Source organism: Elephantulus edwardii, unplaced genomic scaffold, assembly GCF_000299155.1.
Source record: "Elephantulus edwardii isolate Elephantulus edwardi_28Jun2011 unplaced genomic scaffold, EleEdw1.0 scaffold00241, whole genome shotgun sequence".
Taxonomy (NCBI): Eukaryota; Metazoa; Chordata; class Mammalia; order Macroscelidea; family Macroscelididae; genus Elephantulus; species Elephantulus edwardii.
Window position 1 is genome coordinate 2,680,513 of NW_006399991.1, and position 24,664 is coordinate 2,705,176.

General features: G+C 38.6%; 1 protein-coding gene and 1 pseudogene across 1 annotated transcript in view; both read right to left on the reverse strand.

Moving 5' to 3' along the window:
- Positions 1-24,664, reverse strand: part of ANAPC1 (anaphase promoting complex subunit 1) — a 199,411-nt gene that overhangs the window by 99,242 nt on the left and 75,505 nt on the right. The window contains exons 18-23 of the mRNA XM_006898935.1: positions 21,737-22,005; positions 19,794-19,885; positions 12,817-12,965; positions 7,840-7,918; positions 6,233-6,269; positions 6,057-6,127 (exon numbers count right to left, since the gene is read on the reverse strand). Coding sequence (XP_006898997.1) covers positions 6,057-6,127; positions 6,233-6,269; positions 7,840-7,918; positions 12,817-12,965; positions 19,794-19,885; positions 21,737-22,005 — 697 coding nt within the window. The remainder of the gene's footprint in view (positions 1-6,056; positions 6,128-6,232; positions 6,270-7,839; positions 7,919-12,816; positions 12,966-19,793; positions 19,886-21,736; positions 22,006-24,664) is intronic.
- LOC102870499 lies at positions 15,004-15,898 on the reverse strand (annotated as a pseudogene).

Below are 24,664 nucleotides of genomic sequence, written 5' to 3' on the forward strand. Positions count from 1 at the left end.
GGTTGTGTCATCCGCATAACGCAGATTGTTGATAAATCGTCCACCAATCTTGACCCCACATTTCTCCTCATAGAGCCCCGCCTCCCGGATAATCTTCTGCATTAGCAACATGGTTTCACTGTGGCAAAACTCTCTAATACTAAGAAGCTCTGGTGGCCTAGTGGCAAAAAGCTGAGCTACCATCACCAAAGCACACTATTTGTATCTACCAGATACTCAGGTGGAGAAGGAGGGGCAATCTCTTCCTGTGCCAGTTGGATCCGATTCAATAGTGTACACACACACACACACACACACAACTGTCTATCAGCAATAGAAGCAGTAAGTAAACTGTGGGTGGGAGTGGGGGGGTGTGGGTAAATATATATAGAGAGATATATACTTAAACAATGGAGTGTTAAGATAACCATGAAAACGAAACGAATGACCAATATATATATAAATCATCATGGAAATTTAAAAAAAAATAATGTTGAGTAAAGAAAGTAAAACACGGGGGAGCTCTGGTGGCCTAGTGGCAAGACGCTGCACTGCAATCCCAGAGGTACGCAGTTCAAATCCACCAGATGCTCTGCTGGAAAAGGAGGGGGCAATCTCCTCTTGTACCAGTCAGATCTGATTTGACGGTACACATAAATATAATAAAAAAAAAAATTAAATATATAAAGACTTACAAAGAACTATATATAACACTAAACAATATAGATATGACCCACAGTCTGCTCCTGGCCAAGTTTTGACTGATGATACTGAGTTTTTCCAAGGATTTCTTCCACAAATGTAGTCAATCTGATTCCTATGCTGCCCATAAGGTAAAATCCATGTGTAAATTTGTCATTTACATCTTTTAGAAAAAGTATTTGCAATGAATAAATCACTGTAAATACAAAACTCAATCATTCTATTTCCAGATTTACTTATATTGCCCAGCCCGTATTTTCCAACTACTGCTGGAAACTTGACTATTTCCTACTTTTGCATTCCAGTCACCAATTATCATCAACACATCCTGATTCATGTTCAGCCAATTTCAAACTATTTCAAACTGCAACATTTGGTAAAAATTCTCAGTTTCTTCCTCTTTAGCTCTAGATGTAGGAGCACATATTTGAATAATTGTCACGTTAATGGGTCTTCTTGGTATGCGTGTGGAAATTATCCTAACACTCAAAACATTTCATGATAGAACTTGAAATTGACTTGTTGACTGTGAATGCAATACCATTTTTCCTGTTTTTCATTCCTTGCATAGTATACCACAGGATTATCTGATTCAAAGTGGCCAAGGCTAGTTCATCAGGCCTACTATGTCTATATTCATGCATTCCATTTCATTTTTAACAATACCCAGTTTCCCAACATTCAAGCTACATACATTCCATGTTCCACTTGTTAAATGATGTTTGTCATTCCATGTTCCAATTATAAAGTGATGTTTTTTATTGATTTTCCTCATTTCAAGTGACTTCCAATCTGGACTCTACCACTGCACTACTATATGTTTAGTGTTCATAGGGTTTTCAAAAGCCTTGTATTGGCTGGAACACTAAACAGATAAGGAACTGCCAGAAGTTCAAGAGAGATTTAGAAGAGGCTGTGGCACCAGGGGTATGAATGCTGATGTCAGATGGAGCTTGGTTGAAAGTAAGGAATACCAGAAGCAATGTCTACATGTGCTTTATTGACTATGCAAAGGCATTTGACTGTATGGATAATGACAAGTTGTGGCTGACACTGAGAAGAATGGGAATCCCAGAGGATCAGGAGGCTGTTGTGTAAATGGAACAGGGGAGCACTGCATGGTTTGGAATTGGGAAGGATGTGTGTAAGGAATGTATTCTCTCTACATACCTGTTCAATCTATATGATGAGCAAATTATCTGAGAAACTGGACTCTATTAAGAGGAGTGTGGCATCAGGATTGGAGGGAGACTCATCAATAACCTGCACTATGAAGATGACACAACCTTGCTTGCTGAAAGTGAGGAGGCCCTGAAGCACTTGTGGCAGAAGCGTCTCAACATCAAGAAAACAAAGATTCTTCCACTGGACCAACAGGCAGTGTCATGATGGATGGGGAGAAGACTGAAACTGTGAACAGCTTCATCTTGCTTGAATCCACAATTAACACCATTGGTACGAGCAGTCAGGAAATAACGAGACTTACTGCACTCAGAAAATCTGCACTTAGGGATTTCTCTGAATTATTGAGTAGTGATGTCAGTTTGAGGACTAAGGGGCGTCTGATTCAGGCCATGGTCTTTCTGATTACTGGCTATGCATCCGAGAGCTACACAGTGAATAAGGATGACAGACAAAGAATTGATGTCTTTAAGTTGTGGTGCTGGAGAAGAGCACTGAACATTTCATGGACGGCCAAGAGAACATACAGGTATGTCTTGGAGATGGTAAGGTCAGAGCACTCGTTAGAGGTAATGAAGAGGCTTTGCTTCACAAACTTTGGGCATGTTGCTAGGAGGAGCTATTCCTTAGAGAGAGACATGATGCTGGATAGGGTGAACTAACAAGGTGACTGCTTGAAATGGGCTCCTGTGTGTCAGGAAGTGTGAGAATGGTACAGGACAGAACACGATTCAGATCTATTATTCATAGGGTTGCTATGACTTGTGCTTTACTTGACAGCACCTAACAACAAACAATATAGAAAAGTTATAAAAAATTGAGGCCAAATAGTGGTTACCTGAAGCAGTAAAATGTATGGGAAGGGGATGCCCCTGGGAGCAGACACACAGGGGCCTTCTACTAAATAAGTAATATTCTGCTTTGACAGATATGTGACCAGTAGATGAGGGCTCATTTCATTATCATTCTCTAAGCTAAATATATAAATTTCATACATCCTTTTATAAGTACATCATATTTCATATTTGAAGTATTTTTAATCCTAACTGAAATTTATTTTTCCCAAATTTTCAATTATTCTATATTATCTATTAATACACAAAGTTGATTAATTATTGAGGATAAGTATTTCCTCCAGATTGCTTTTATTAACTATTAAGACCATAAAAATAGACAAAGCTCAACCAGTACTTTTCAACATAAGAATCCTATATACATTGCAAGCGTAATTTTGAAATGGACAATAAAACTTAAATTGTAAAGAACAGTCATTTAGAATATTCTTTAAATAAGATTTTATGGAATTCTTATAAAGTACTAACATCCTATTCTATATTATTTCTTTGGATTTTTATCATATTTTTATGAATAATGTTTAATTTTTATTTCCTTATTTTTTTAAAAAATTCTTATTTTTCAATGAGATGGAAGCAGCACTCTCCAATTTCGTTTGGAATGGAAAGAGGTCCCAAATAAGTAAAGCACTCCTTAAAAAGAAAACAAGGTAGGAGGCATCTCATCCCCTGATTTCAAATCCTACTATACTGCCATGGTGGTCAAGACAGCATGGTACTGGTACAATGACAGACACATAGATCAATGGGAAAGAACTGAAACCCGGAATTCAGCCCATCTACCCATGGTCAACTCATTTTTGACATGGAGATGAAATCATTTAAGTGGGGAAATGACAGCCTTTTTAACAAATGGTGTTGGTAAAATTGGAAAACAATCTGTAGAAAACTCTAGCCAGATTCACACCTGACTCCATACACAAAAAAACAACTCAAAGAGGAATAAGGAGCTAGGACCAAAAGCAAGGACTATAAACTTCATTAGAGAAAAGCTTGGAAGAACCCTAGAAGCACTAATCCACAACATGAACAGTCTTCTAAGGATCCTGAAAAACCTACCACAGGAGAGGATAAAAGAGATGAATGGGACCTTATAAAAATCAAATCGCTATGTACATCCAAAAACTTCTCCAACAGGGTAAAAAGAGAAGCCACAGACCGGGGAAAAAAATATTTGGTAAAGACATGTCTGATAAGGAATTTATAAAACACTCAAGCACCACAAAAAGATAAAGGAAAACAACCCAACTGAAAAATGGGCACAGGATATGAAGAGACACTTCACCAAAGAAGACATTCAGATGGCCAACAAATACATGAAGAAATGTTGAAAATCCCTACCTCTAAGAGAGATGTAAATCAAAACAACTGTGAGATATCGTCTCACCCAGTAAGAAAAGAAAAATTTAACAGAACAGCAAACAACAAATGCTGGTGAGGTGGTAGAGAAACTGGGACCCTTATTCACTACTGATGGGAATGTAAAATCGTACAACCACTGTGGAAGGCTGTATGGCACTTTCTCAAAAAGTTGGAAATAGAAATACCATTTGACCCAGCAATTTGACTACTGGCAATATACCTTAAAGAAACCAGAACTGCCACTCAAGCAGATATATGCACACCCATGTTTATTTTAGCTTTGTTCACAATAGCAAAGAGTTGGAAACAACCCAAGTGCTCATCAACAAACGAATGGCTAGAGAAGCTTTGGTATATTCACACAGTGGAATAACTATGCTGCACTAAAAAAGCAAGGAACTCATGAAATATTATACAAAATGGGTGACCCTGGAGGACATTATGCTGACTAAAATAGCTCAGTCACAAAAGGACAAATACTGCATAGTGCCACTGTTGTAGAACAGGACTGACATCGGAGAGGGAATAAATAATGTTTACTGCATTGAAACAGATGAGGGAGAGAACTGTTTAGGGGAAATATCTGATTAAATATTATTGTTATGACAAGAGTTCAGAAAGCAAGCTGCATAAGTGGAGTGAGTGGACTGGGGAAGTTGTCAGAGGGCGGGGTTTGGGGGGCTATATAACAATGAAATAAGTGGGTTGTTTTTTTTACTTTTCAGAGAGAAAAGTGAATTGGGGTCAGGGGTGGGCAGGGAGGAAAATGTGCAACAATGAATGAATGGAAATCCAAAGTCTCTGTAAACGTTTATAAAAATTAACTGGAAAAAAAGGAAAAAAATTCTTTAGTATTTTTACTCTATTTAAAATCTAGGAGCACTAACTTTTTCTTTTGTTTTAACTATTAATTTGTTTCTTTTAAATTGTGATTTGATTGACAGTTTATAAAAGTGTATTGGGATTGTTAAGATTTTATCTCCCAACCAATCATACATGTATATTCTATTCCCAAACATTAATTACAATATAATTTGATTGTCCATTTATTTCATACTGCCCTTCTTTCCACTTATCCCATTAATAATTGATATATGCAAACCATTTTTATTGGAGCATTTACTGCAGAATTATTCATACTAGCAAAAAAATGGAAACAATCCATCATTGAACAAGTGGACTAACTATGTTACAGTATAAAATGGAGCACTATACCACACTGAAGAATTCTAAAAGCTCTACACAACAAGCATTAAGTCCAGAGAACATTATATTGACTGAAATAAATCAGTTACAAAAGGAGAAATATTGTCTAAAACCAAATATACAAAAGAGAGAGTTACGTTTACACACAGAAATGGTTAGGGAAAGGGGAGTAGAAAAATAACAAGCAAGGAGCACAGGCATTGAAAACAGAAAACAGATCTCTTTTCCTCTCTTTCCCTTCTTCCCAGCTCAATATTCCTATATATCCTTCCGTCTTGGGCCGATAACCTTCAAAAGCATACTCTTATTAAACATTTACAAAATTACTTTTAGATTTTGACAGAAATAGTAACTTTGTTATCTCAGTATAAAGACTGCTCCAAAATCCTGAAGGTACAGTGATTGGAGTTTATTCTGAGATCAGTCTACTAAAAAAAAAAAAAAGATCAGTCTACTAATTATAAACTTAAATAGAATAATTAAATTGCAAATAAACTTTTCTTAATGATGGAGAGCTTAAAAAAAACCAACCCACCTCTGGGATTCTAGACAATAGTACATGGAAGTCATGAGACTGTAAAGAAAGCATGTGAAAAGCTGTATGTAATCTCAAACCTACAGAAACTGTATGAGGCAGAGCCCCTCTGTTCTTATGCAAGTTCGAGAATACAGGGGAAACACCCAGCTTAGACGAAGGGAGTCCAAGGCAAAAAAGGGGGCTTTGCACTTTCATTTCAAAGAAGCGTAAAAAATAATGTAAGCAATTCCTACCTATATCAGTCATCCAGACTACTAATTTCTCAGCTAGGCTAGAAACAGATGCAGAATGCTTGAAATTAAACCTGTAAGAGAACAAAGTGTGAAGTTATTAAACAGATCAATAAAACATAATATTGCCTTATATTTTGAAAATAAAACCTGAATAATACAATCTGAATAAATGTTACCTGTTCTCCTCTTGTTCTGGTTGCAACTTCTGGGAAGCTAAGAACAAACAATATGAAATTAATATTATTCTGACAGTAAATATGAGAAATAAACACACAATGTTTGGAAATAAGAATTCATTAGAGGCAAGCTCTGGTGGCCTAAAGTCAAGAAGCTGCACTATAATCCCAGAGGTAACAGTTTGAATCCACCAGATGCTCTACTGGAGAAGGACGGACAATCTCCTCCTGTACTAGTCAGATCTGATTTGGTGGTACACACACACAAATAATAAAAAAAAAAAAAGAATTCATTAGACAATATCTCCTAAAAGATAGTTTTAAAAGCTGTACTCTAGCTAGTTAGAAAGTATAATGTCTTCATCTACAACCAGGAGAGGATAAAAGAGATGAATGGGACACTCTATGAATCAAATCCCCATGCACATCTAAAAACTTAAAAACTTCTCCAACAGAGTAAAAAGAGAAGACACAGATTGGAAAAAAATCTTTGGTAATGACATGTCAGATAAAGGACTTCTATCTAGAATTTAAAATATACTAAAGCACCACAAGATAAACAACCCAATTGAAAAATAGGCACAGGATATGAACAGATACTTCACCAAAGAAGACATTCAGGTGGCCAACAAATACGTGAAGAAATGTTCACAATCCCTACCTCTAAGAGGGATGTAAATCAAAGCAACTATGAGATACCATCTCACCCCAGTAAGAACAGCAAAATTTAACAGAGCAGCAAACAATTGCTGGTGAGGTTGTAGAGAAACTGGAAATCTTATTCACTGTTGGTGGGTGTGTAAAATGATACAACCACTACGGAAGGCCTAACAGGGCTCTCCCAAAAATTTGGAAATATAAACACCATTTGACCCAGCAATTCCATTACTGGGAGTTACCCTAAAGAAACCATAGCTGCCACCCAGACAGATACATGCACACCTATGTTTAATGCTACTTTGTTAACAAAAGCAAAGAGTTGGAAACAGCCTAAGTGCCCACCAACAAACATATGGATAGAGAAGCTGTGGTATAGTCACACAATGGGATACTACACCGCATTGAAAAACAAGACCCTCATGCGATATTATTCAAAATGGGTGACCTGGCAGGACATTATGCTGAGTGAAATATCTCAGTCACAAAAGGACAAATACTGCATAGTGCCACTGTTGTAGAACGGGACTGACATCAGAGTTGGGGGGAAACTAAGAGGGAATAAATAATGTATATTGCATTGAAACAGATGAGGTAGAAAACTGTTTAGGAGGAATATCTGATTAGGTATTACTGTCATGACAAGAGTCCAGAATGAAAGCTGCATAGTGGAGTGGACTAGGGCAGTTGTGGGGGGAATGTATAACAATGAATTAAGTGTGGTATTTTTTTCTTCACTTTTCAGTGAGAAAAGTGACTGGGGATAGGGGTGGGGAGAGAGGAAAGTGTGCAACAATGAATGAATGGAAATCCAAAGTCTCTGTAAACTTTCATTAAAATAAATAAGCTGCTAACAACAACAACAACAAGAAGTATGATTTGCATTTCAACTCTGCCATTAACACTTATTAAAAATTTTTCTAGGGAGACTTTAAATTACACTGACTTACCTACAGTTATTCTGGATAAATACTGAGGTGCTTCATCAGAAACAGAGTTCTCATCTCCAAGAACATAGAGTGCCATACTCTGCATAGAGAAAAAAATCAACATTTTTGCAATTAAATAATTAAACCCAGGCTCACTGAGATATAATGTAAATACAGAAAAATTTACCCCTATTATGTGGGAAGCTTTATAAGTTTTGACAAATGCTATTCTATGTTGTAACCCCTACCACAATAATGATATTGAATGCTGTTGTGGGTCGAGTAAAAACTGCTTCCTAGCTGAGAACTTTAGTAGTCCTAATCCACAACATATGTGGTGGTCTCTGGAGAAAGGCGTCTCTGCCTCCAGGAGCCAGGGAAGCCACGCTTGGCCTTGGGTGGAAGGCAACAGCGGCTTCAAATCCAAAGGGAGAGGAGGAGGGAGGAGATGGCCATAATTGCCCAGGTTCGCTTCACCCAGGGGGCTGTGATTCTTTGGCCAGAGAGCATGGTGCTGAGTATAGGGGAGTTGTGTTGTGGCGGTCTCTGGAGAAAGGAGACTCTGCCTCCAGGAGCCAGGGAAGCCACGTTTGGCCTTGGGTGGAAGGCAAAAGCGGCTTCAAACCCAGAGGTTTCCATAATAGCTTGCCTCCGGAAACCCCATGAACTTGGAGAGAGGATGAAAGGCACCCAAGCGTCAAGGACTCTCCTTCATAGGGTCGTTATGAGTCGCCTGCGACTCAACGGCACTTAACAACAATAACATCACCGGAGAGAGAACGAGAGAGAGAGAGAGAGAGAGAGAGAGAGAGAGAGACAGAGAGATCAGCTGGCCCAGTGAAGAGGAAACGATGTGACCAAGACAAAGGTGGGTGACACTTAGTTCGCGGCCCTCTGGCCAGTCTTCCATTGTTTTTGTTCACACATTCCTCTAGGTCGTATAGCCCTGGTGTACAAGTTGTGGTCTCTTGTGGTTGCTGTGAGGCTGAACCCTGTGACACGGATGTGTCAAATGCCTTAAAGGTTGGCTACCCAATGCGGACTGAGAGTGGGGTGGAGCTCCCGGATTAAACAAGCGTGGAAGGAGGAGTGGCATCCACTTCCATTAACAGTTTGCTTCCTGAAACCCTATGAACTTGGAGAGAGGATGAAAGGTACCCAAGCGTCAAGGACTCTCCTTCATAGGGTCTCTATGAGTCGCCTGTGACTCCACAGCACTTAACAACAACAACAATCCACAACATAAAGAGTCTTTCAAGTATCCTGAAAAATTTAACACCAACCAGGAGAAGATAAAATAGATGAATGGGACCTTCTAAGAAGCAAATCTCTAAGTGCATCCAAAAACTTCCCCTGAAAAAGGGAAGGCACAGACTGGGAAAAAGTGTTTAGTAATGATGTGTCAGATAAGGGACTTATATCTAGAATTTATAAAATTCTTGAGCACCACAACAAGATAAAGGCAAATAATCCAATAGAAAAATGGGCACAGGATATGAATAGACACTTTACCAAAGAAGACATTCAGATGGCCAACAAATACATGAAGAAATGTTCAAAATCCCTACCTCTAAGAGAGATGCAAATCAAAACAACTATGAGATATCATCTCACCCCAGTAAGACTAGCAAAATTTAACAGAACAGCAAGCAACAAATGCTGGAGAGATTGTGGAGAGACTGGAACCCTTATTCACTGTTGGTGGGAGTGTAAAATGGTGCAAACATTGTGGAAGGCGGTATGGCACTTTCTCAAATAGTTGTAAACAGAGATACCATTTGGCCCAGCAACCCCACTACTGGGAATATACCCTAAAGAGACCATAACTGACATCCAAGTAGATATATGCACACCCATGTTTACTGCAGCTTTGTTCACAATAGCAAGGAGTTGGAAACAACCTAAGTGCCCATCAACAAATGAATGGATAGAGAAGCTGTGGTATATTCACAAGCAACTATGAGATACCATCTCACCCCAGTAAGAACAGCAAAATTTAACAGAACAGCAAGCAACAAATGCTGGAGAGATTGTGGAGAGACTGGAACCCTTATTCACTGTTGGTGGGAGTGTAAAATGGTGCAAACATTGTGAAAGCAGTGTGGCCCTTTCTCAAAAAGTTGCAAATAGAGATACCATTTGACCCAGCAATTCCACTCCTGAGAATATACCCTAAAGAGACCATAACTGACATCCAAGTAGATATATGCACACCCATGTTTACTGCAGCTTTGTTCACAATAGCAAGGAGTTGGAAACAACCTAAGTGCCCATCAACAAATGAATGGATAGAGAAGAGAGAGGAAAGTGTGCAACAATGAATGAATGGAAATCCAAATCTCTGTAGATGCTCATTGAAATCAATAAAAAAATTTTTTAAAAAAAACTAAAAGAAAAAAAAAAGAATTGCTTTCTAACTGATCCTCCAGCAGATTTTCAGAGGCAGTACATTTCACTGAGAAGACTGCCCGTCCTTCTCCCTCAGAGCAGCTAGTGGATTTGAACTGTGTGCCTTTAGGATTGTAGCACACCTTAATACCACTAGGCCACTAGAGATCTCTATGATATTGAATACTACTTATGGTCAACAAAATATTCTTGGTGATCCTTTGTTAATAAATTCCTCCCCCCCACCCCAAAGGCAGACACAACTTTCTCTTTTCTTTCCCTAAACTTCTGCCAATTCAAAATGTCTTATAAATGCACCTATATAATATGTAATCCTTTATGTCTTAATTTTTCAATTTCATGTACTGCCCTTAAGATTCCCCATGTGTCAGCAGTTCATTCCTTTATTTTGTCAAGTCACATTCCAATGTACAAATGTGGCAAAAAAGCTATTTATAATCTGAGAGACATTTGGGCTAGTTCCAAATGCTTGTAGTAAATGAGCATTTGTGGTTTGCAATGTTTATCTGTGTGAGCATATGTTTCAATTATCTTTGATAAATATCTAGAAATGGGATTTCTCAGTCTCATGACTGAGTAGAGATTTACGTCTATATGTCTCAGGATAAATTTAAATTTTTAAGAGATTGACATTTTTCCAAAGTGGTTGTATCACATATCCATTCTCACTTGCTGAAATTCTTCACAAAATGTATTATGTTCTAGTTTCTACTGTTTCTTTAACTTTTTCTTTGTTCTTTTATTTTAAAATTGTGATTTGAGTGGAAGTTTACAAAACATTTTTTTCAATTCATGCGTATTTTGTTCCACAACATGAATTATAATACATACAAGGCTTAACTTTCGAATAATTCTACTTAACTTTCCAATAATTCTGCAATGTCTCTTTACCCAATGTAGTTAAGTGTTCACTGCCTATTAATTTATTTTCTAGACCCCGTAACTATAATATATTGAATTTTTTTCAGTGTGTAAATTTTTCTTTATTTTTTTATAACTGTGGTCTTATATGGTATTTGTCCTTTTGTGAATGACTTACTTCAATCAGCATAACGTTCTCTAGACTGGTATTTTTTGTAGCTTTACTTTTTTATAAAAATATTGTATTCATTTATAACCATAAAAAAAATTAACAGTTATTTAAAATATACAGTCACCATTCTCCAGATGCTCTGTGGGAGAAATATGGACAATCTCCTTACTAACACAATTATTACCGTCTGAAAACCCACTGCAGGGTCAGCTTTGAGTCATTTCTAACTCAATGTTACACAATAGCATATATAGGGTTTTCACTGTAATTTCAAGTCCTTTATATTATTAAACATGCATTTTAACTGTTTCAGACAAATTTTGGAAGTAGGTGGGCCTAACTACTGGGCGTAAACATCTTTATATATATCATATCTCTCTGCCTTCATCCTAAAGCCCTAAGAACATAGTGGAAATAAAAATGTATCTAAGATAAAGTGGGGGGGGGGTATATTAATCCTAAAAAGAGTTTAAAAGATTTAGTACATAACACAACCACACAAATTTGGGACTTTGGGACTTTCCCTCAGTTCTCCCAGCTGTAAATCAGCTGCACTGCTAATCCCAAGGCTGTACATGTCCTGCAGTTTGAATTCACCAGCAGCTCCACAGGAGACAGGTGAACAGTCTCCTGCTGCTGCTGCTTCAAACCTTGGAAACCTGATGGAGGGTCATAGTGAGTATGAACTGAATTGATGACAGTCAGTGAGAGAATGACCAGTGAGAAACTGGGTTTCTATGAAATGAGAACACATATATAAAGTTGTATGAAGGCAGCCAAACTAAATCCACCTCATGATAACGCCACAGGACAGAGTAGGACTTCCGCAAAGGGACTTACATGCTGTCAGTGTTAATGGACACAGACTATCAAATCCTTCTTCCTCCTTTCAGTGCAGCTGGGGTGGTCACACTGTCGATGTTCCAGTGAGCAACCAAATGCTCACCACTGTGCTACCAGGGCTCTTTGTGAGGATAACAACCTCCCAGTATGTATCAGGTCAGGAACTTACCTTTTACCCCTTAGTTCAACACAGGGTACCATCTCTACTGGCACAAATTATTAAATGGTTGCTATAAGCTACACAGGTATAGTACAAGTTTTTACAAATCTCTTATGAGTTAAACATCACATTTCCCCCAAAGTTAAAATCCAATAAAAAGTTAAATATAAAAAATGACTTTGTTTTAAAAAATGTGGCAGATTATCAATCATTCTGCAAATAATCCAACAAGCTGGGAAAAAAATACTTCTGGAATATTTCTGTAAACATACCTGTGAGCTGACAAGCGGATAAAAACTAAATGAAGTAGTTATTTTAAATACCTGGTATTTTTTATGATGAGAAAAGTAGCTCTGTATTAGGTGAAGTGTACATATTAACTACTATCATTAAAAAGTGAATAAGGAAAAAGATTTTATGGTAAAGAATATGACAAACTTATTGAAATCATAAAACTTTATACATAAAAAGAAAAATTAATTTTACCATATATTTTTAAAAACAAAATTTAAAAAAAAACAAGTAAGATAGCAATACTTTATTTAATACATACCAAGACTACAAGTCTGCTTCTTTCACAGACTCCAGGAAGATATGGATAGGGTGGTGATCCTTCCTCCTTCAGACAAGAACTCACCCACTCATAAATACTTGGTGGCTCAGAAGTGAAAAATGAGGGCTGGTGCATTAATCCGGTTTGATCTTTAAAACGAGAGATATGCTTATAAATATTAAAAAACATTATAAACATTAAAAAAGCATAATTTTATTCTAAAGCAAACAATACATTTGTTTGCCTATTTGCTGCCATTACAAAGCAATCAGAATAAGAACACCACCCTCCCATTTTCTCAAAAATGCTTCAGGTTTAATGCCATAATAAATAACTGGCTACATTATTTCATGTAGACTTTAAGTAACTACTCTTTTCTCCTATGCTGGAGAGAAATTAAGTAAACTCTGTCACTATGTTAACCCATCTCATTGAGAGTCGGGCCCAATGTACATTAAAAAACATGTCCAAATCTGTTTAGCCTAGCCTTAAAGATGAAAGAGGGAAAAGAGACATCTAGGATTCCACTGTAACAAGTAGGCCCTACCTCTGAGTCATTTTAACTCAGGTTTCCAGACAACACAGTTGTCAGAAAGGTTCTCTCTTGATATCTTCCAATTTGATAATTAGTAATTCCACTGAACAATTAAACTCAGGACAGTGCAATTAAGAAACAGAATTTTTAATTATAATAAAATAATCATATATTTTAACTAGGCTGGTCAGATAACTGGACAATGGCTAGGGGTGATAGAAGGAGAATTGATGCCTTTGAGCTGTGGTGCTGGAGAAGAGTTTGAATATACCATGGACTGCTAAGAGAAGGAACAAGTTCATCCTAGATAGAGTGAGACAAGGCTGCTCCTTGGAATCAAGGATTCTGAAGCTCCACCTAACATGCTTTGGGCATGCTGCAAGGAGGGATCAGTCCTTGGAAAGGGACATTTTGCTTGAAAGCCTGGAGGGACAGCACAAGAGAGGAAGACCCTTGATGAGATGGACTGACTCAGTGACTGGGGTAATGGGTGTAGGTGTGTTGAGATGATACGGTTGGCTCAAGATAGAGCAGAGTTCAGAGCTGTTGTACATAGGGTCGCAGTGAGTCACAAGTGACTTGACAGCACATAACAATAGTGAGCTGCTAAGAGAGGCTATTCCTTGGAACGAGGTATTATGCATGGAAAACTGGAGTGTGAGACAAAGAAAGGAAGACCCCCAACAAGGTAGACAGACACATTTATGACAGCAAAGAACACAAGTGTGTCATCGGTGATGAAGGATGGCTCAGGACAGGGCAGGGTTCAAGTCTTTTGTTCACAGGATCACTATGAGTCATACATGACTCAACAGCACCTAACAAATAATTACTAAGGGAGTTCTTGTGGCCTAGTAATAAAGAGTTGCACTGTCAATCCAATGGCACTAGAATGGGATTCACCACTCCACGGAAAAAGATAGGTAATCTCCGTCCATGTGTTTTTTCGTTTTTGTGTGGGTTTTTTGTTTGTGTTTTGCATTCTAACCCTATTTTATTCAACAAAATCCTTCTAGTCTACACAACAAGGTACAAACACAGCAGTACCTAACACTACAAAGTTACAAAACTCTAAACAGAAATGTTACAGCTCTGACTGCACAAGGGCAGAGGAGTGGTTGATCTGAAGACCTCCTCGGTGATAGGTGCCTAGGTGTCCCAGAGCTGGCATCTCCACTGATTTCAGAGAGGAGGAGGACAAGAAGTGCAGGGGCCAAACCATGTAGGGTAACTTCTCACATCCTTTATGGGGCAAGGGTTCCACTGCACTGTGGTGACCAAGTCACTGGAGGACACACAAACACACAAACAAGAGCAGGCCCAACAAAATCGGTGACACAAATGTGTATGGTCTATCTTGAAGAGTCTCAACCAGGTCACCAGACTATTTATGGAAGGAAAGGCTCTGCAAGTTGGGTCACAAACAATCCTGAGCACCATTGGCCCTGCTGTGGACAAACTCTGGAATTGGAAACCAGTGATGATACCTCGTCTGCAGCCAGGCTCAGAGGAACAGTCTCACCTGCTATTTAAGAAGCCTGCCCCAGGGCAAGGAAATCGCTTTCCTCTCCTCCTTTGGCTGGAAGAGTGACAGAATATGCTCGGACGGGACATAACTTATGGGGGCGAGGGACTTAGGCAGCCCAGCTTTATCAGGAGGAGCTGGAGCTGGAGTGGCTCCGGTGGTGGTGGTGGCGGCCGGCCGGGGGACCGGGAGCACCGGCGTACGGGGGACCTGCATCGAGGAGAGCGAGACCGTCTCCTCATCCTTGAGGGTGACTGTCACCACATTGGGGGGGAGGTGGCAGCATCCTCCTGGGTGGGCTGAATCATTGGGGGCGGGGCGGCCTGGGCCAGGGTGCCAGCACAGTGGTGGCAGCAATCTCCTGGCCATCAATCAGTCCCCCATCCATGTGTTTCAGTGCCTTCTCGGCCTCATCCGGATTCTCAAATTCCACCTAGGCGTAGCCTTTAGACAGGTGGGGTGCATCCTCTCCACAGGCATGTCAATCATCTTAATCTTCCCATAAGTGGAGAAGATCTCCATGGTGTGATCCCTGGTCACATTCTGGGTTAGTCTGCCAATATGCACTTTGGTAGGCTTTGGGGAAGGACGCTGCCCCTTCCATTCCTTTTCATCTCTTTTGGGTGGTTTGGATTTGGAGCAGGAGCATCGCCTGTTGTCATGTCTGCACCAGGACAGGCTTGGTGAGCCGGAGGAGCTGCTGGAGCTCCCAGAGCGGCTGGATGCTAAGGATGAGCTGGAGCCCCTGCTAGAGCCGGAGCTGGAGGTGGAGCCCGAGCTAGAGCTGCAACGAGACCTGGTGCTGCTGCTGCCACTGGACGCTCTCCGTCTCTTCCGGGTCTTATCCTGGCCACGGTCCTTCTCACCAGACTCCTTGGTGGCCTCTTGTCTTTAGAGACGTCCTTGGGCTTCTCGTCAGAGAAGTCTTTGTGCTTGGTTGGAGAAGGAGCCCTAGTGCTGGACCTTTTATTATTCTCTTCGACTCCTAGCAAGCTCTTCTTTTTCACTCCTGACAAATCCATTCTCCCCTTCCTTCTGGGATGTTCAAAGCAGCAATGGCGGCCTCACTGATTTGAACTTCTAACTTGACTCTGAGAAACGATCCCTAATAGATTGCAATTTACGCCAAAGAGAAGCATCTTCCCACTGAAGCCGTCACCTCTTGCTCTCCTCAGCCGCCCACTCGTCCTATAGCCTCTGAAAACAAACTCTAAGGTGAGCTGAGTCAGTTCTGACTCAGTGGTACATCATAAACAGTGACTGTTACTTGAATAGCTCTGAAAGTTTTCATTTAGTTTTTTTATGTCCAAAATCTGTGTTGCTGTTGTTATCTGCTGTTGAGCCAGCTATGAATCACAGTGACCCTATGAACAACAGATCTAAATGGTGCCCTGTCTGTACCATCCTCACAATCACTGACACACTTAAACATAGGGTTACTGAAGAGTACTGGTTCTGCTGCCAAAAATCTGGCTTCCCTAGACCATTATATGTAATGTGATCCAGCTGCCTCAACTCGTCTTGCCCTGAAAATGCCTAGCCTACTTACAACATCAATAGCTGTGTGAGCCATTTCTTCCTCATGCAAATGTGTCTTGCTCTATCCACAAGGGGACTGGCTAGTCTCTCCATTAAATTAAATAGATCTAGTGGTAGAAAATGGGGGCCTCACCACAAGGAACGAGGAAGCAGAGAGTGCATCATGCATTCTTTATAACCAGATTCCTTCACCAAGGATTCTATCCTGCTGTAACAGAGAAGCTGTCTGGCCTAAGGGATTATATTTGCTGTTAACGGAAAAGCTCTCCAAATTGAGGGATTGTATTTGCTGCTAACTGAGAAGTTCTTTGGACTGAAACATTACATTTGCTATTGAGAAGCTCTCAGAATTCAGGGATTGCATTTGCTATTAATTAAGAAGTTCTTCAACAAAAAGATGTAGCGCTGGATATGCTCACCAGGTTGCATCAAGTAATCTAAAAGACAGCTACCTGGCCAACTGACTGGAAGTGAAACATATTTACTCCTAACCCCATAAAAGGTGATCGAACAGAGTGTGAAATTATCAAACAGTATCACATGCAAGCAAAATTCTGCTGAAGATTATCCAAAATTGACTAGAACAGAATGTTAACAGAGAAATACAAGCTCAATTTAGAAAAAGGCCATGGCACTAGGCATATCACCATCAATATCAGATGCATCTTGGCTGAAAGCAGAGAGTACCAGAAGGATGATTACTTATTTTTTTATTGACTATGCAAAGGCATCTGACTGTGTGGATCATAACAAACTCTGGCAAACGTTGAGAAGAATGAGAATCCCATTGTGCTCATGTGAAACATGAACACAGCAAGTATGAACAGAGCAAGGAAATACTGCATGGTTCAAAATCAAGAAAGGAATATGTGAAGGGTTGATCCTTTCCCCTTATCTTTTCAATCTATATGCAGAACTGGAAGCTTTAAGATGAAGAACGTGGTATTAGTATTGGAGGAAGACTTATAAACAACCTACATTATGTAGATGACACAACCTTGTTTACTGAAAGAAAGGAAGACTTGAAGCACTTGCTGCAGAAGATAAAGAACTGCAGTCTTAAAAATGGATTGATTGCATCTCAACATCAAGAAGACAAAAGATTCTCACCACTGGGTCAGTCAATCGGCAGCATCATGATGGATGGAGAAAAGATTGAGGTTGTTAACAATTTCATCTAACTTGTATCCACAATCAACAGTATTGGCACCAACAGTCAGGAGATCAAAAGGTGAGTTGCTTTAGGAAAATCTGCTGTCAGGGACCTCTCCAGAATGGTCAAGAAAAACACTGTTGGTCTAGAGACTAAGGTATGCCTGATTCAGGCCATGATCTTCTCAACTGCTTGTTTTGCATTTGAGAGCTGGAGAATAACTAAGGATGACAGAAAAAAAGAATGGATGTCTTTGAATTCTGGTGCCAGAGAGGAGAATTGAACATCCATGAACTGCCAGCAGAATAAACAAGTCTGTCCGATAGAGGGTGAAACCAGATTGTTCCTTGGAGGCAAGGACTTTGAAGCTCTGTCTCACATTCTTTGGGCATGTTTGCAGGACGGACCAATCCTTGGAGAAGTACATCATGCTTACAAGGATTGAGGGTCTGCACAGGTGACCTGGATGAGATGACTTGACACAGGGACTATGACAATGGGAGCAAGTGTGTCAGAGATAAGTGAGACTGGTTCAGCATAAGGCAGTTTTAGGGATACTGTTCATAGGGTCACTAAAAGTCATGGTCTACATGACAGCACATAAGAACAACAACAACATTCATCAGGGCACAGACACATGGAAAAGAATTCTCATACTGGACCAATAGAGATGATCATGATAGAGAAATGACTGAAGATGTCAATTATTTAGTTTTACTTATATCTATAATCAACACCCATGGTAAGAGCAGCCAAGGATTCAAAAGACAGCATTAGGAAAATCTGTAGTCAAGAACTCATCTAGGGTGCCAAAGAGCAAAGATGTCAAGTTAAAGACTAAGGTGTGCCTGTTACAAGCTATATTATTATAAACTGTTTCCTACACATTTGAAAGTTGGCCAGTGGATAAGGACAACAGAGCAACTGATACCTTTGAAAGGTGGTGTTACTACTAGAAATATACCCTAAAGAAAACAGCGCTGACACCCAAACTGATATACGTACACTATGTTTATTAATGCATTATTCACAATAGCAAGAAGATGGAAGCAACCCAAATGCCCATCAACAAATAAATGGATAGAAAAACTATGATATATTCACACAATAGAATACTATGCAGCACGAAAAATGAGGAACTCATATACAACATGGGTGACCCTGGAGGACAATAGGCTGAGTGAAATATCTCAGTCACAAATGGACAAATACTGCATAATGCCACTGTTATAAAACAGGACTGACACGGGGGTTGGGGAAAACTATAGGGATAAATAATGAACACTGCATTGGAACAGATGAAGAAAAGGACTGTTTAAAAGGAATATATGATTATTTGCATGACAGCAGTCCACAATAAGAGGTGCCTAGCAAAGTGGTCTAAGGTGGCATGGAGCAAATCATGCAACAATGAAATTTAAAAAAATTGGAGGGATAAAGAAGAAAATATGCAACAATGAGTGAATGAAAATCCAACTTTTCTGTAAACTTTAATCAAAATCACAATTAAAAAAAGATAAAAAAGGAGAGAGAAGTTCTCTGTACTGAAGAATTATATTTCCTATTAACACAGAAGGTTTTTGGACCAAGGGATTATATTCGGTATTAATTGAGAAGCTCTCTAAACTGAGTGATTATATCTGCTGTTAACTGAGAAGTTCCTTGTACTAAGGGATTGTATTTCCTGTTAACTGAGAAACTCTCTGTACTGAAGAAACTCTCTGTATTTTTGCTATTAGCCTGAATTACAGCTTGTTAACTTAATAATAAATCCCACAACCATGAGTATGGTTCTGTGAAGCTGTGTGCTTACTGCAGTGAATTTTAGGTCCAGTAAATGGTTACTGGAGCATGGGAAGACATATCCCATGTTTTGTGCTGTGGATGCTGTTGATGGGTATAGATCTCCCTTGTGGAGGTAGCAGAGGTCAGACTTGGCCATCTCCACGCTGCCCTCATTCTAAGTTCAGTTACTACAAGTACTACTGTTATAATCACCATGTCAATCTATCTCACTGAAGATCAGAGTGATAGATTAAACTCTCTCTATACACTAAAGAGACTAGCTTACTAAGTTAGAGTTCAAGCAGTAGAAATAAAAATATGCCTGGTGGACAAAAACCATTATCCTGGCATAGAGGAAATAGTAAGAAATAGTAATTGGGAAAGGTATAAGCAAGTACCATTCCCCTCCTGAGAAAATCTGTAATGGCACAGATGCTTACCTTGTACCACTGCGCACACCTGAACACTGGTTCTGACAAGGGTTGGGAAGTCTCTAAAGTAATGATCCACATAAGGCCCCAATTTTAAATCCCTAAAACAATAAGCACATATAGAAAAGAATTAACAAGGAAGATGGTGTCATATCATTATCTCATTCCTCATAGTTTCAAGTCATCCAACTTTAATTTGAAAAATCTACTCATGAGAAAGAAATTAACCAAATTTACAGTTTTTATCTATTTCTGGACTTCAAAGTACCCAATATGATAGATGCAACCTAATTCTGTGGTGGTGACATTAAAGCAAAACCCTGGGGTCTTGTTCCTCCATTGTCACTTACTGTGTCATATTCAGAATGTCATCTCAACCACACAGAGATGGGCGATGTAGTGGAGGAAGTGGAGCAACTTCCATTAACTCACTCTGAAGCTTTTAAATAATAAATGTGAAAACAACCCACCTGATAAAAGGTAAACATCATGTAAATGTAATTTATTATAGAGAGCCATAATTAGGGGTTGAAAATTATGTACAAAGGATTTTATGATAATCTGCCATAAAACTGACCAAAACTTCCCAGAGGTACGTGGTGTGAATCCACTAGATTCTCTGCTGGAGAAGGAGGGGCAATCTGATTTGACGGTACACACACACAAAATAATAAAATTAAAAAACAAACAAAAAACCTGACCAAAATTTAAACAACAAAAAGCTCGGAAAAAAGCCTTCAATTTCTCAGGGAAGATCACTTAAGTCAGAATATGTGCTGTCACCTTTAGTAGATGTTTAACTTTCAATTCAAATTCAACTTTCTTTATTCCCAAAGTTTCAAACAGCATCTAGATGTGACCCTTAGAATTCTGTATCACAAGAAATTCAACACTACAAAGGTACTAAAATGACTCATAGAACATATTAGTAGAGCAGTGTAACTGTGGATCCATTCCGAGTGTCAGAAAGATAGGAAACACCAAATATTATTACAACATTGAAACAAAGAAAAAAGGCCCCATAACAATCAACACTGATGTTCTCTGCTGCTGTTGTCCTCTCACTGACTCACCTAGGAATGAAGTTGGGCAAGCTCCCGATTGTTATAAGGATCACAATACCTCTTTGACAATTTATATGTAAGCTAAGATTGTATTAACTGTAAAGTATGAGGCGAAGATATTATTACAAAACAGAAGATGCTATTTTAGAACTTCCACCACTGCATCTCAACAAAATGAAAATAAGAGAACATAGCCTTACTTAATGCACTTTTGTGACTGATTCATCGTAGTTCAAAGACAAAAATTCAACCATGGTCCACAAGGATCTTCCTTAACTAATTATCTTTAAACAATTCCACAGTTTAAAGAAAATGCTGTTTTTATAAGAAGGTAGATTTCAGAAATTTATTTCTAAACTTATTCTGTTGTTGTGTACCATCAAGTCAGAATTAACCCACAGCTGATCCTCCACTGGGTTTTCAGAGGCAGTAATAAACAATCCCATACTTTAAAGAAAATGCTATTTTTATAAGAAGGTAGATTTCAGAAATTTATTTCTAAAGTTACTCTGCTCTGTTGTGTACCATCAAGTTGGAACCAACCCATAGCTCACCCTCCAGCAGGTTTTCAGAGGCAGTAATAAATAATTCCCGAGTTTAAAGAAAATGCTGTTTTCATAAGGTAGATTTCAGAAATTTATTTCTAAAGATACTCTTGTGTACCATCGAGATGGAACCCATAGCTGATCCTCCCGTAGATTATCAGAGGCAGTAATCACCTGGGAGAAGACTGCCTAACCTCCTCTTGAGGAGCAGCTGGCAGAATTGAACTGCATGCCTTTGGGATTTCCGTGTAGATTCTTACCACTAGGCCACCAGAGCTCCCTACATAATATCAACTTACTGAAGGCTACCGAGGTGGTTTTAAATCTTACAAATAATATTTACCTTGCCAGCTGAATAAGAAGGTCAACAAGTGAACGAATTCCTTCTCCCATCAGAGTATTCAGCTTAAGTTCTTCATAGACAAGATGAAGAACAAAAAAAATTGCAGGGATATGTGTGAAGAGAAGTGTAGAAGAATCCAGACTTAGGTTCTGTGAAAATTCCTCATCTTTTGTCTGTGAAATTTCCAAAGAACTCAAACATAAAGATCTAGTCAGAAGATGAGACTCAACATTAAGATGGTAGTCTGAATTCAGTAAATATTCCCAGTCCTAAGAAAAATAAAAAGAGTGGAAACTTTTTCAACAATCCCTCCTTGAAAGGTCATAATTATAAGAAAATTCAACTACTTAATCGTAAGAAATTAGAAATTACATAGGACAAAATCAAGTTACTTAAAACAATTCAAGCTCCAGATTTGTGTCAAGTTTATCTTAATGAACAAAGCTGCTGTAACTATCAACTGCAATGAAACTGCTAAGTGCTAGGACTGGACAGGAATGCTTTGTGTTTTCAAGGTGCTCAAGTCTTCCAGCTTTGGCAGAGCAGAATCATATACATTTTTCTACAATTAGTGGCAAAAATGTGTATTTCTTTTGAGAGGTTGATACCTTATATAAATTCTGACTTGCACAGATTTTACAATTTAAAACAGTTAAGCAATTTAACTAAATAAAATAATAAACACTAAAACTAGCTATTTTAAAAAAGAAAGAGGGAAAACCAATGCCTGGTCACTTTTTTCTCCGTAAAAAAGATTCGGGGAGAAATTCTACCATTTAGGTAAGAACAGAGAAGAAAAAAAATATATACCAAGATTTGTTATATGAAGTCAAAAATAATGAATGAAACGTGTACAGTGCATATATAAACAAGTTTGTTCTTCCTGTTAAGTGTCATTGGGTCAACTATGACTCACAACAGCCCTATGAACACGGATCGGAATGTTATCCTAACCTGTACCCTCCTCACCAGCTCCAACATGTCCAAACACACTGTTACAATCACTGTGTGAATCCATCTGTTGAGGGTCTTCTCTTCATCTCATCTTCTCCCTTCTCCAATATGATGTCTTTTTCCAAGTAAAGGTCTCTCCTGACAACAAGCTCAAACTGGATGAAACAAAGTTTCACTATCCTTACCTCTATGGAGCACTTTGGTTTGCACTTCTTCCGAGAAAAGTTTGTTTGTTCTTTGGACAGTTCATGGGATATTCAGTATTCTTCTCCAACATCTTAATTCAAAGATTCTTCTGTGATCCTTATTCATGGCTCAATTTTCAGACTGATAGAAAAGATCATGACTTACATCTGGCACACCTTACTCTTTAAATTAGCATCATCATTCTTTAGCACTTTGGAGAGGTCCTTAATAGCATATTGTCCCAATGCAACACTTTACATTTTTAAATTTCTTGATTTCTGTTACCATGGGGTTGTGTCTTCAAGTAAAACAAATCAGTATGACAACTTCATTCTTTAGTGATGTTGCCTATTGTCCCAGTGGTGAGGATTTTTGTTTTCTTGATGTTGAGATGTAATCCATATTGAAGGCTTTAATCTTTGATCTTCTGTAGCAAGTGCTTCAAGACTTCTTCAATTTCTATGAGGTTGAGTTACCTACTGGTTATTGATGAATCTTCCACCAATCCTGATTTCATATTCTTTTTCTAGTTCAGTTTCTCGAGTTGTCTGCTCAGCAGAGATTGGATAGGTCCGAAGAAAGGATACAACACCTGAGGCACATCCTTCCTGATTTTAAACCATGTAGTATTTCCCTTGTTTTGTTCAGAAAATTGCTTCTTTATCTATACATAAGTTCCACATGAGCACAAGCAGGTGTTTCAGGATTCCTATTCTTCTCAGTGTAGTTATGATCTACGCAGTCCTTTGTATAATTAAGAAAACAAACAAACATCTTTCTGGAATTCTCTTTCAATCAAGATCCATCTGAAATCAGCAATCACACCTAGTTCCCAAGCTCTTCTGAACCCACTTAAAATGTCTGGAAGTTCCCTGTTGTATACATTGGATTTTTTGAACTGTCTTCACAAAGAATTGAGACATTAATTATATTATTCAGTTATTTCCACATTCTGTTAGATCACCTTTTTTGGAATAGGAACAAGAAAAAATTCATTCCAGTCATGTAGTCTTCCAAATTTCTTAGGTTAGTGAGCCATGTCCAGGGCTACACGTTTGCTGAACACGTTAATTGGTATTCCATCAATCCCTGGAGCCTTTTTTGCCAATGACTTTAGTGGAAATTCTTCCTTCATAATCTGGTTCCTGATATGATACTTTCTAAAATTGTTCAGTGTCTAATCAATTGTTTTTGGCACAATGATTGCGTATTCTTTCTATCTTCTTATGGTGCTTCATGTATCATTCAAGATTTTGCCCAAAGAATCCTTGAGTATTGCAATTCAAGATGTATATTCCATTATAATATCATGCAGTATCTTCTCAAGCTGGCTTTGAATTCCTTTTTTTTTTTTTTTTACTTCAGAATGTTTTCCCTTTTGCTTTGGCCTCTGCAAATTTACTGCAATTTCCAGAATATCTTTTTAATATCTTTTTTTTCTCCCCTGCCTTTGTAATGACCTTTTTTCTTTCTTCGTGGATGATATTCTTGATGTCATCCCACATTTCAACGGTCTTGCTTCAGTCATCAGTGTTAAATGCAACAAATCTATTATTGAGACAGTTTTATAAATTCAGATAGGACAGACTGAAGGTCATATTTTGAGCTTACACATGAGTAACTGATGGTCTATTTCACAGTCAGACCCTGGTCTTGTTTTGACTGCTGCTATTGAGATTCTCATCAATTCTTTCCACAGAAGAAGTCAACCTGATTCCTATGTAGTTCTTAAGATGAGAGCCATCTGTATAGACAATGTTTATGTTTTTAAAAAGGGATTTGCAATGA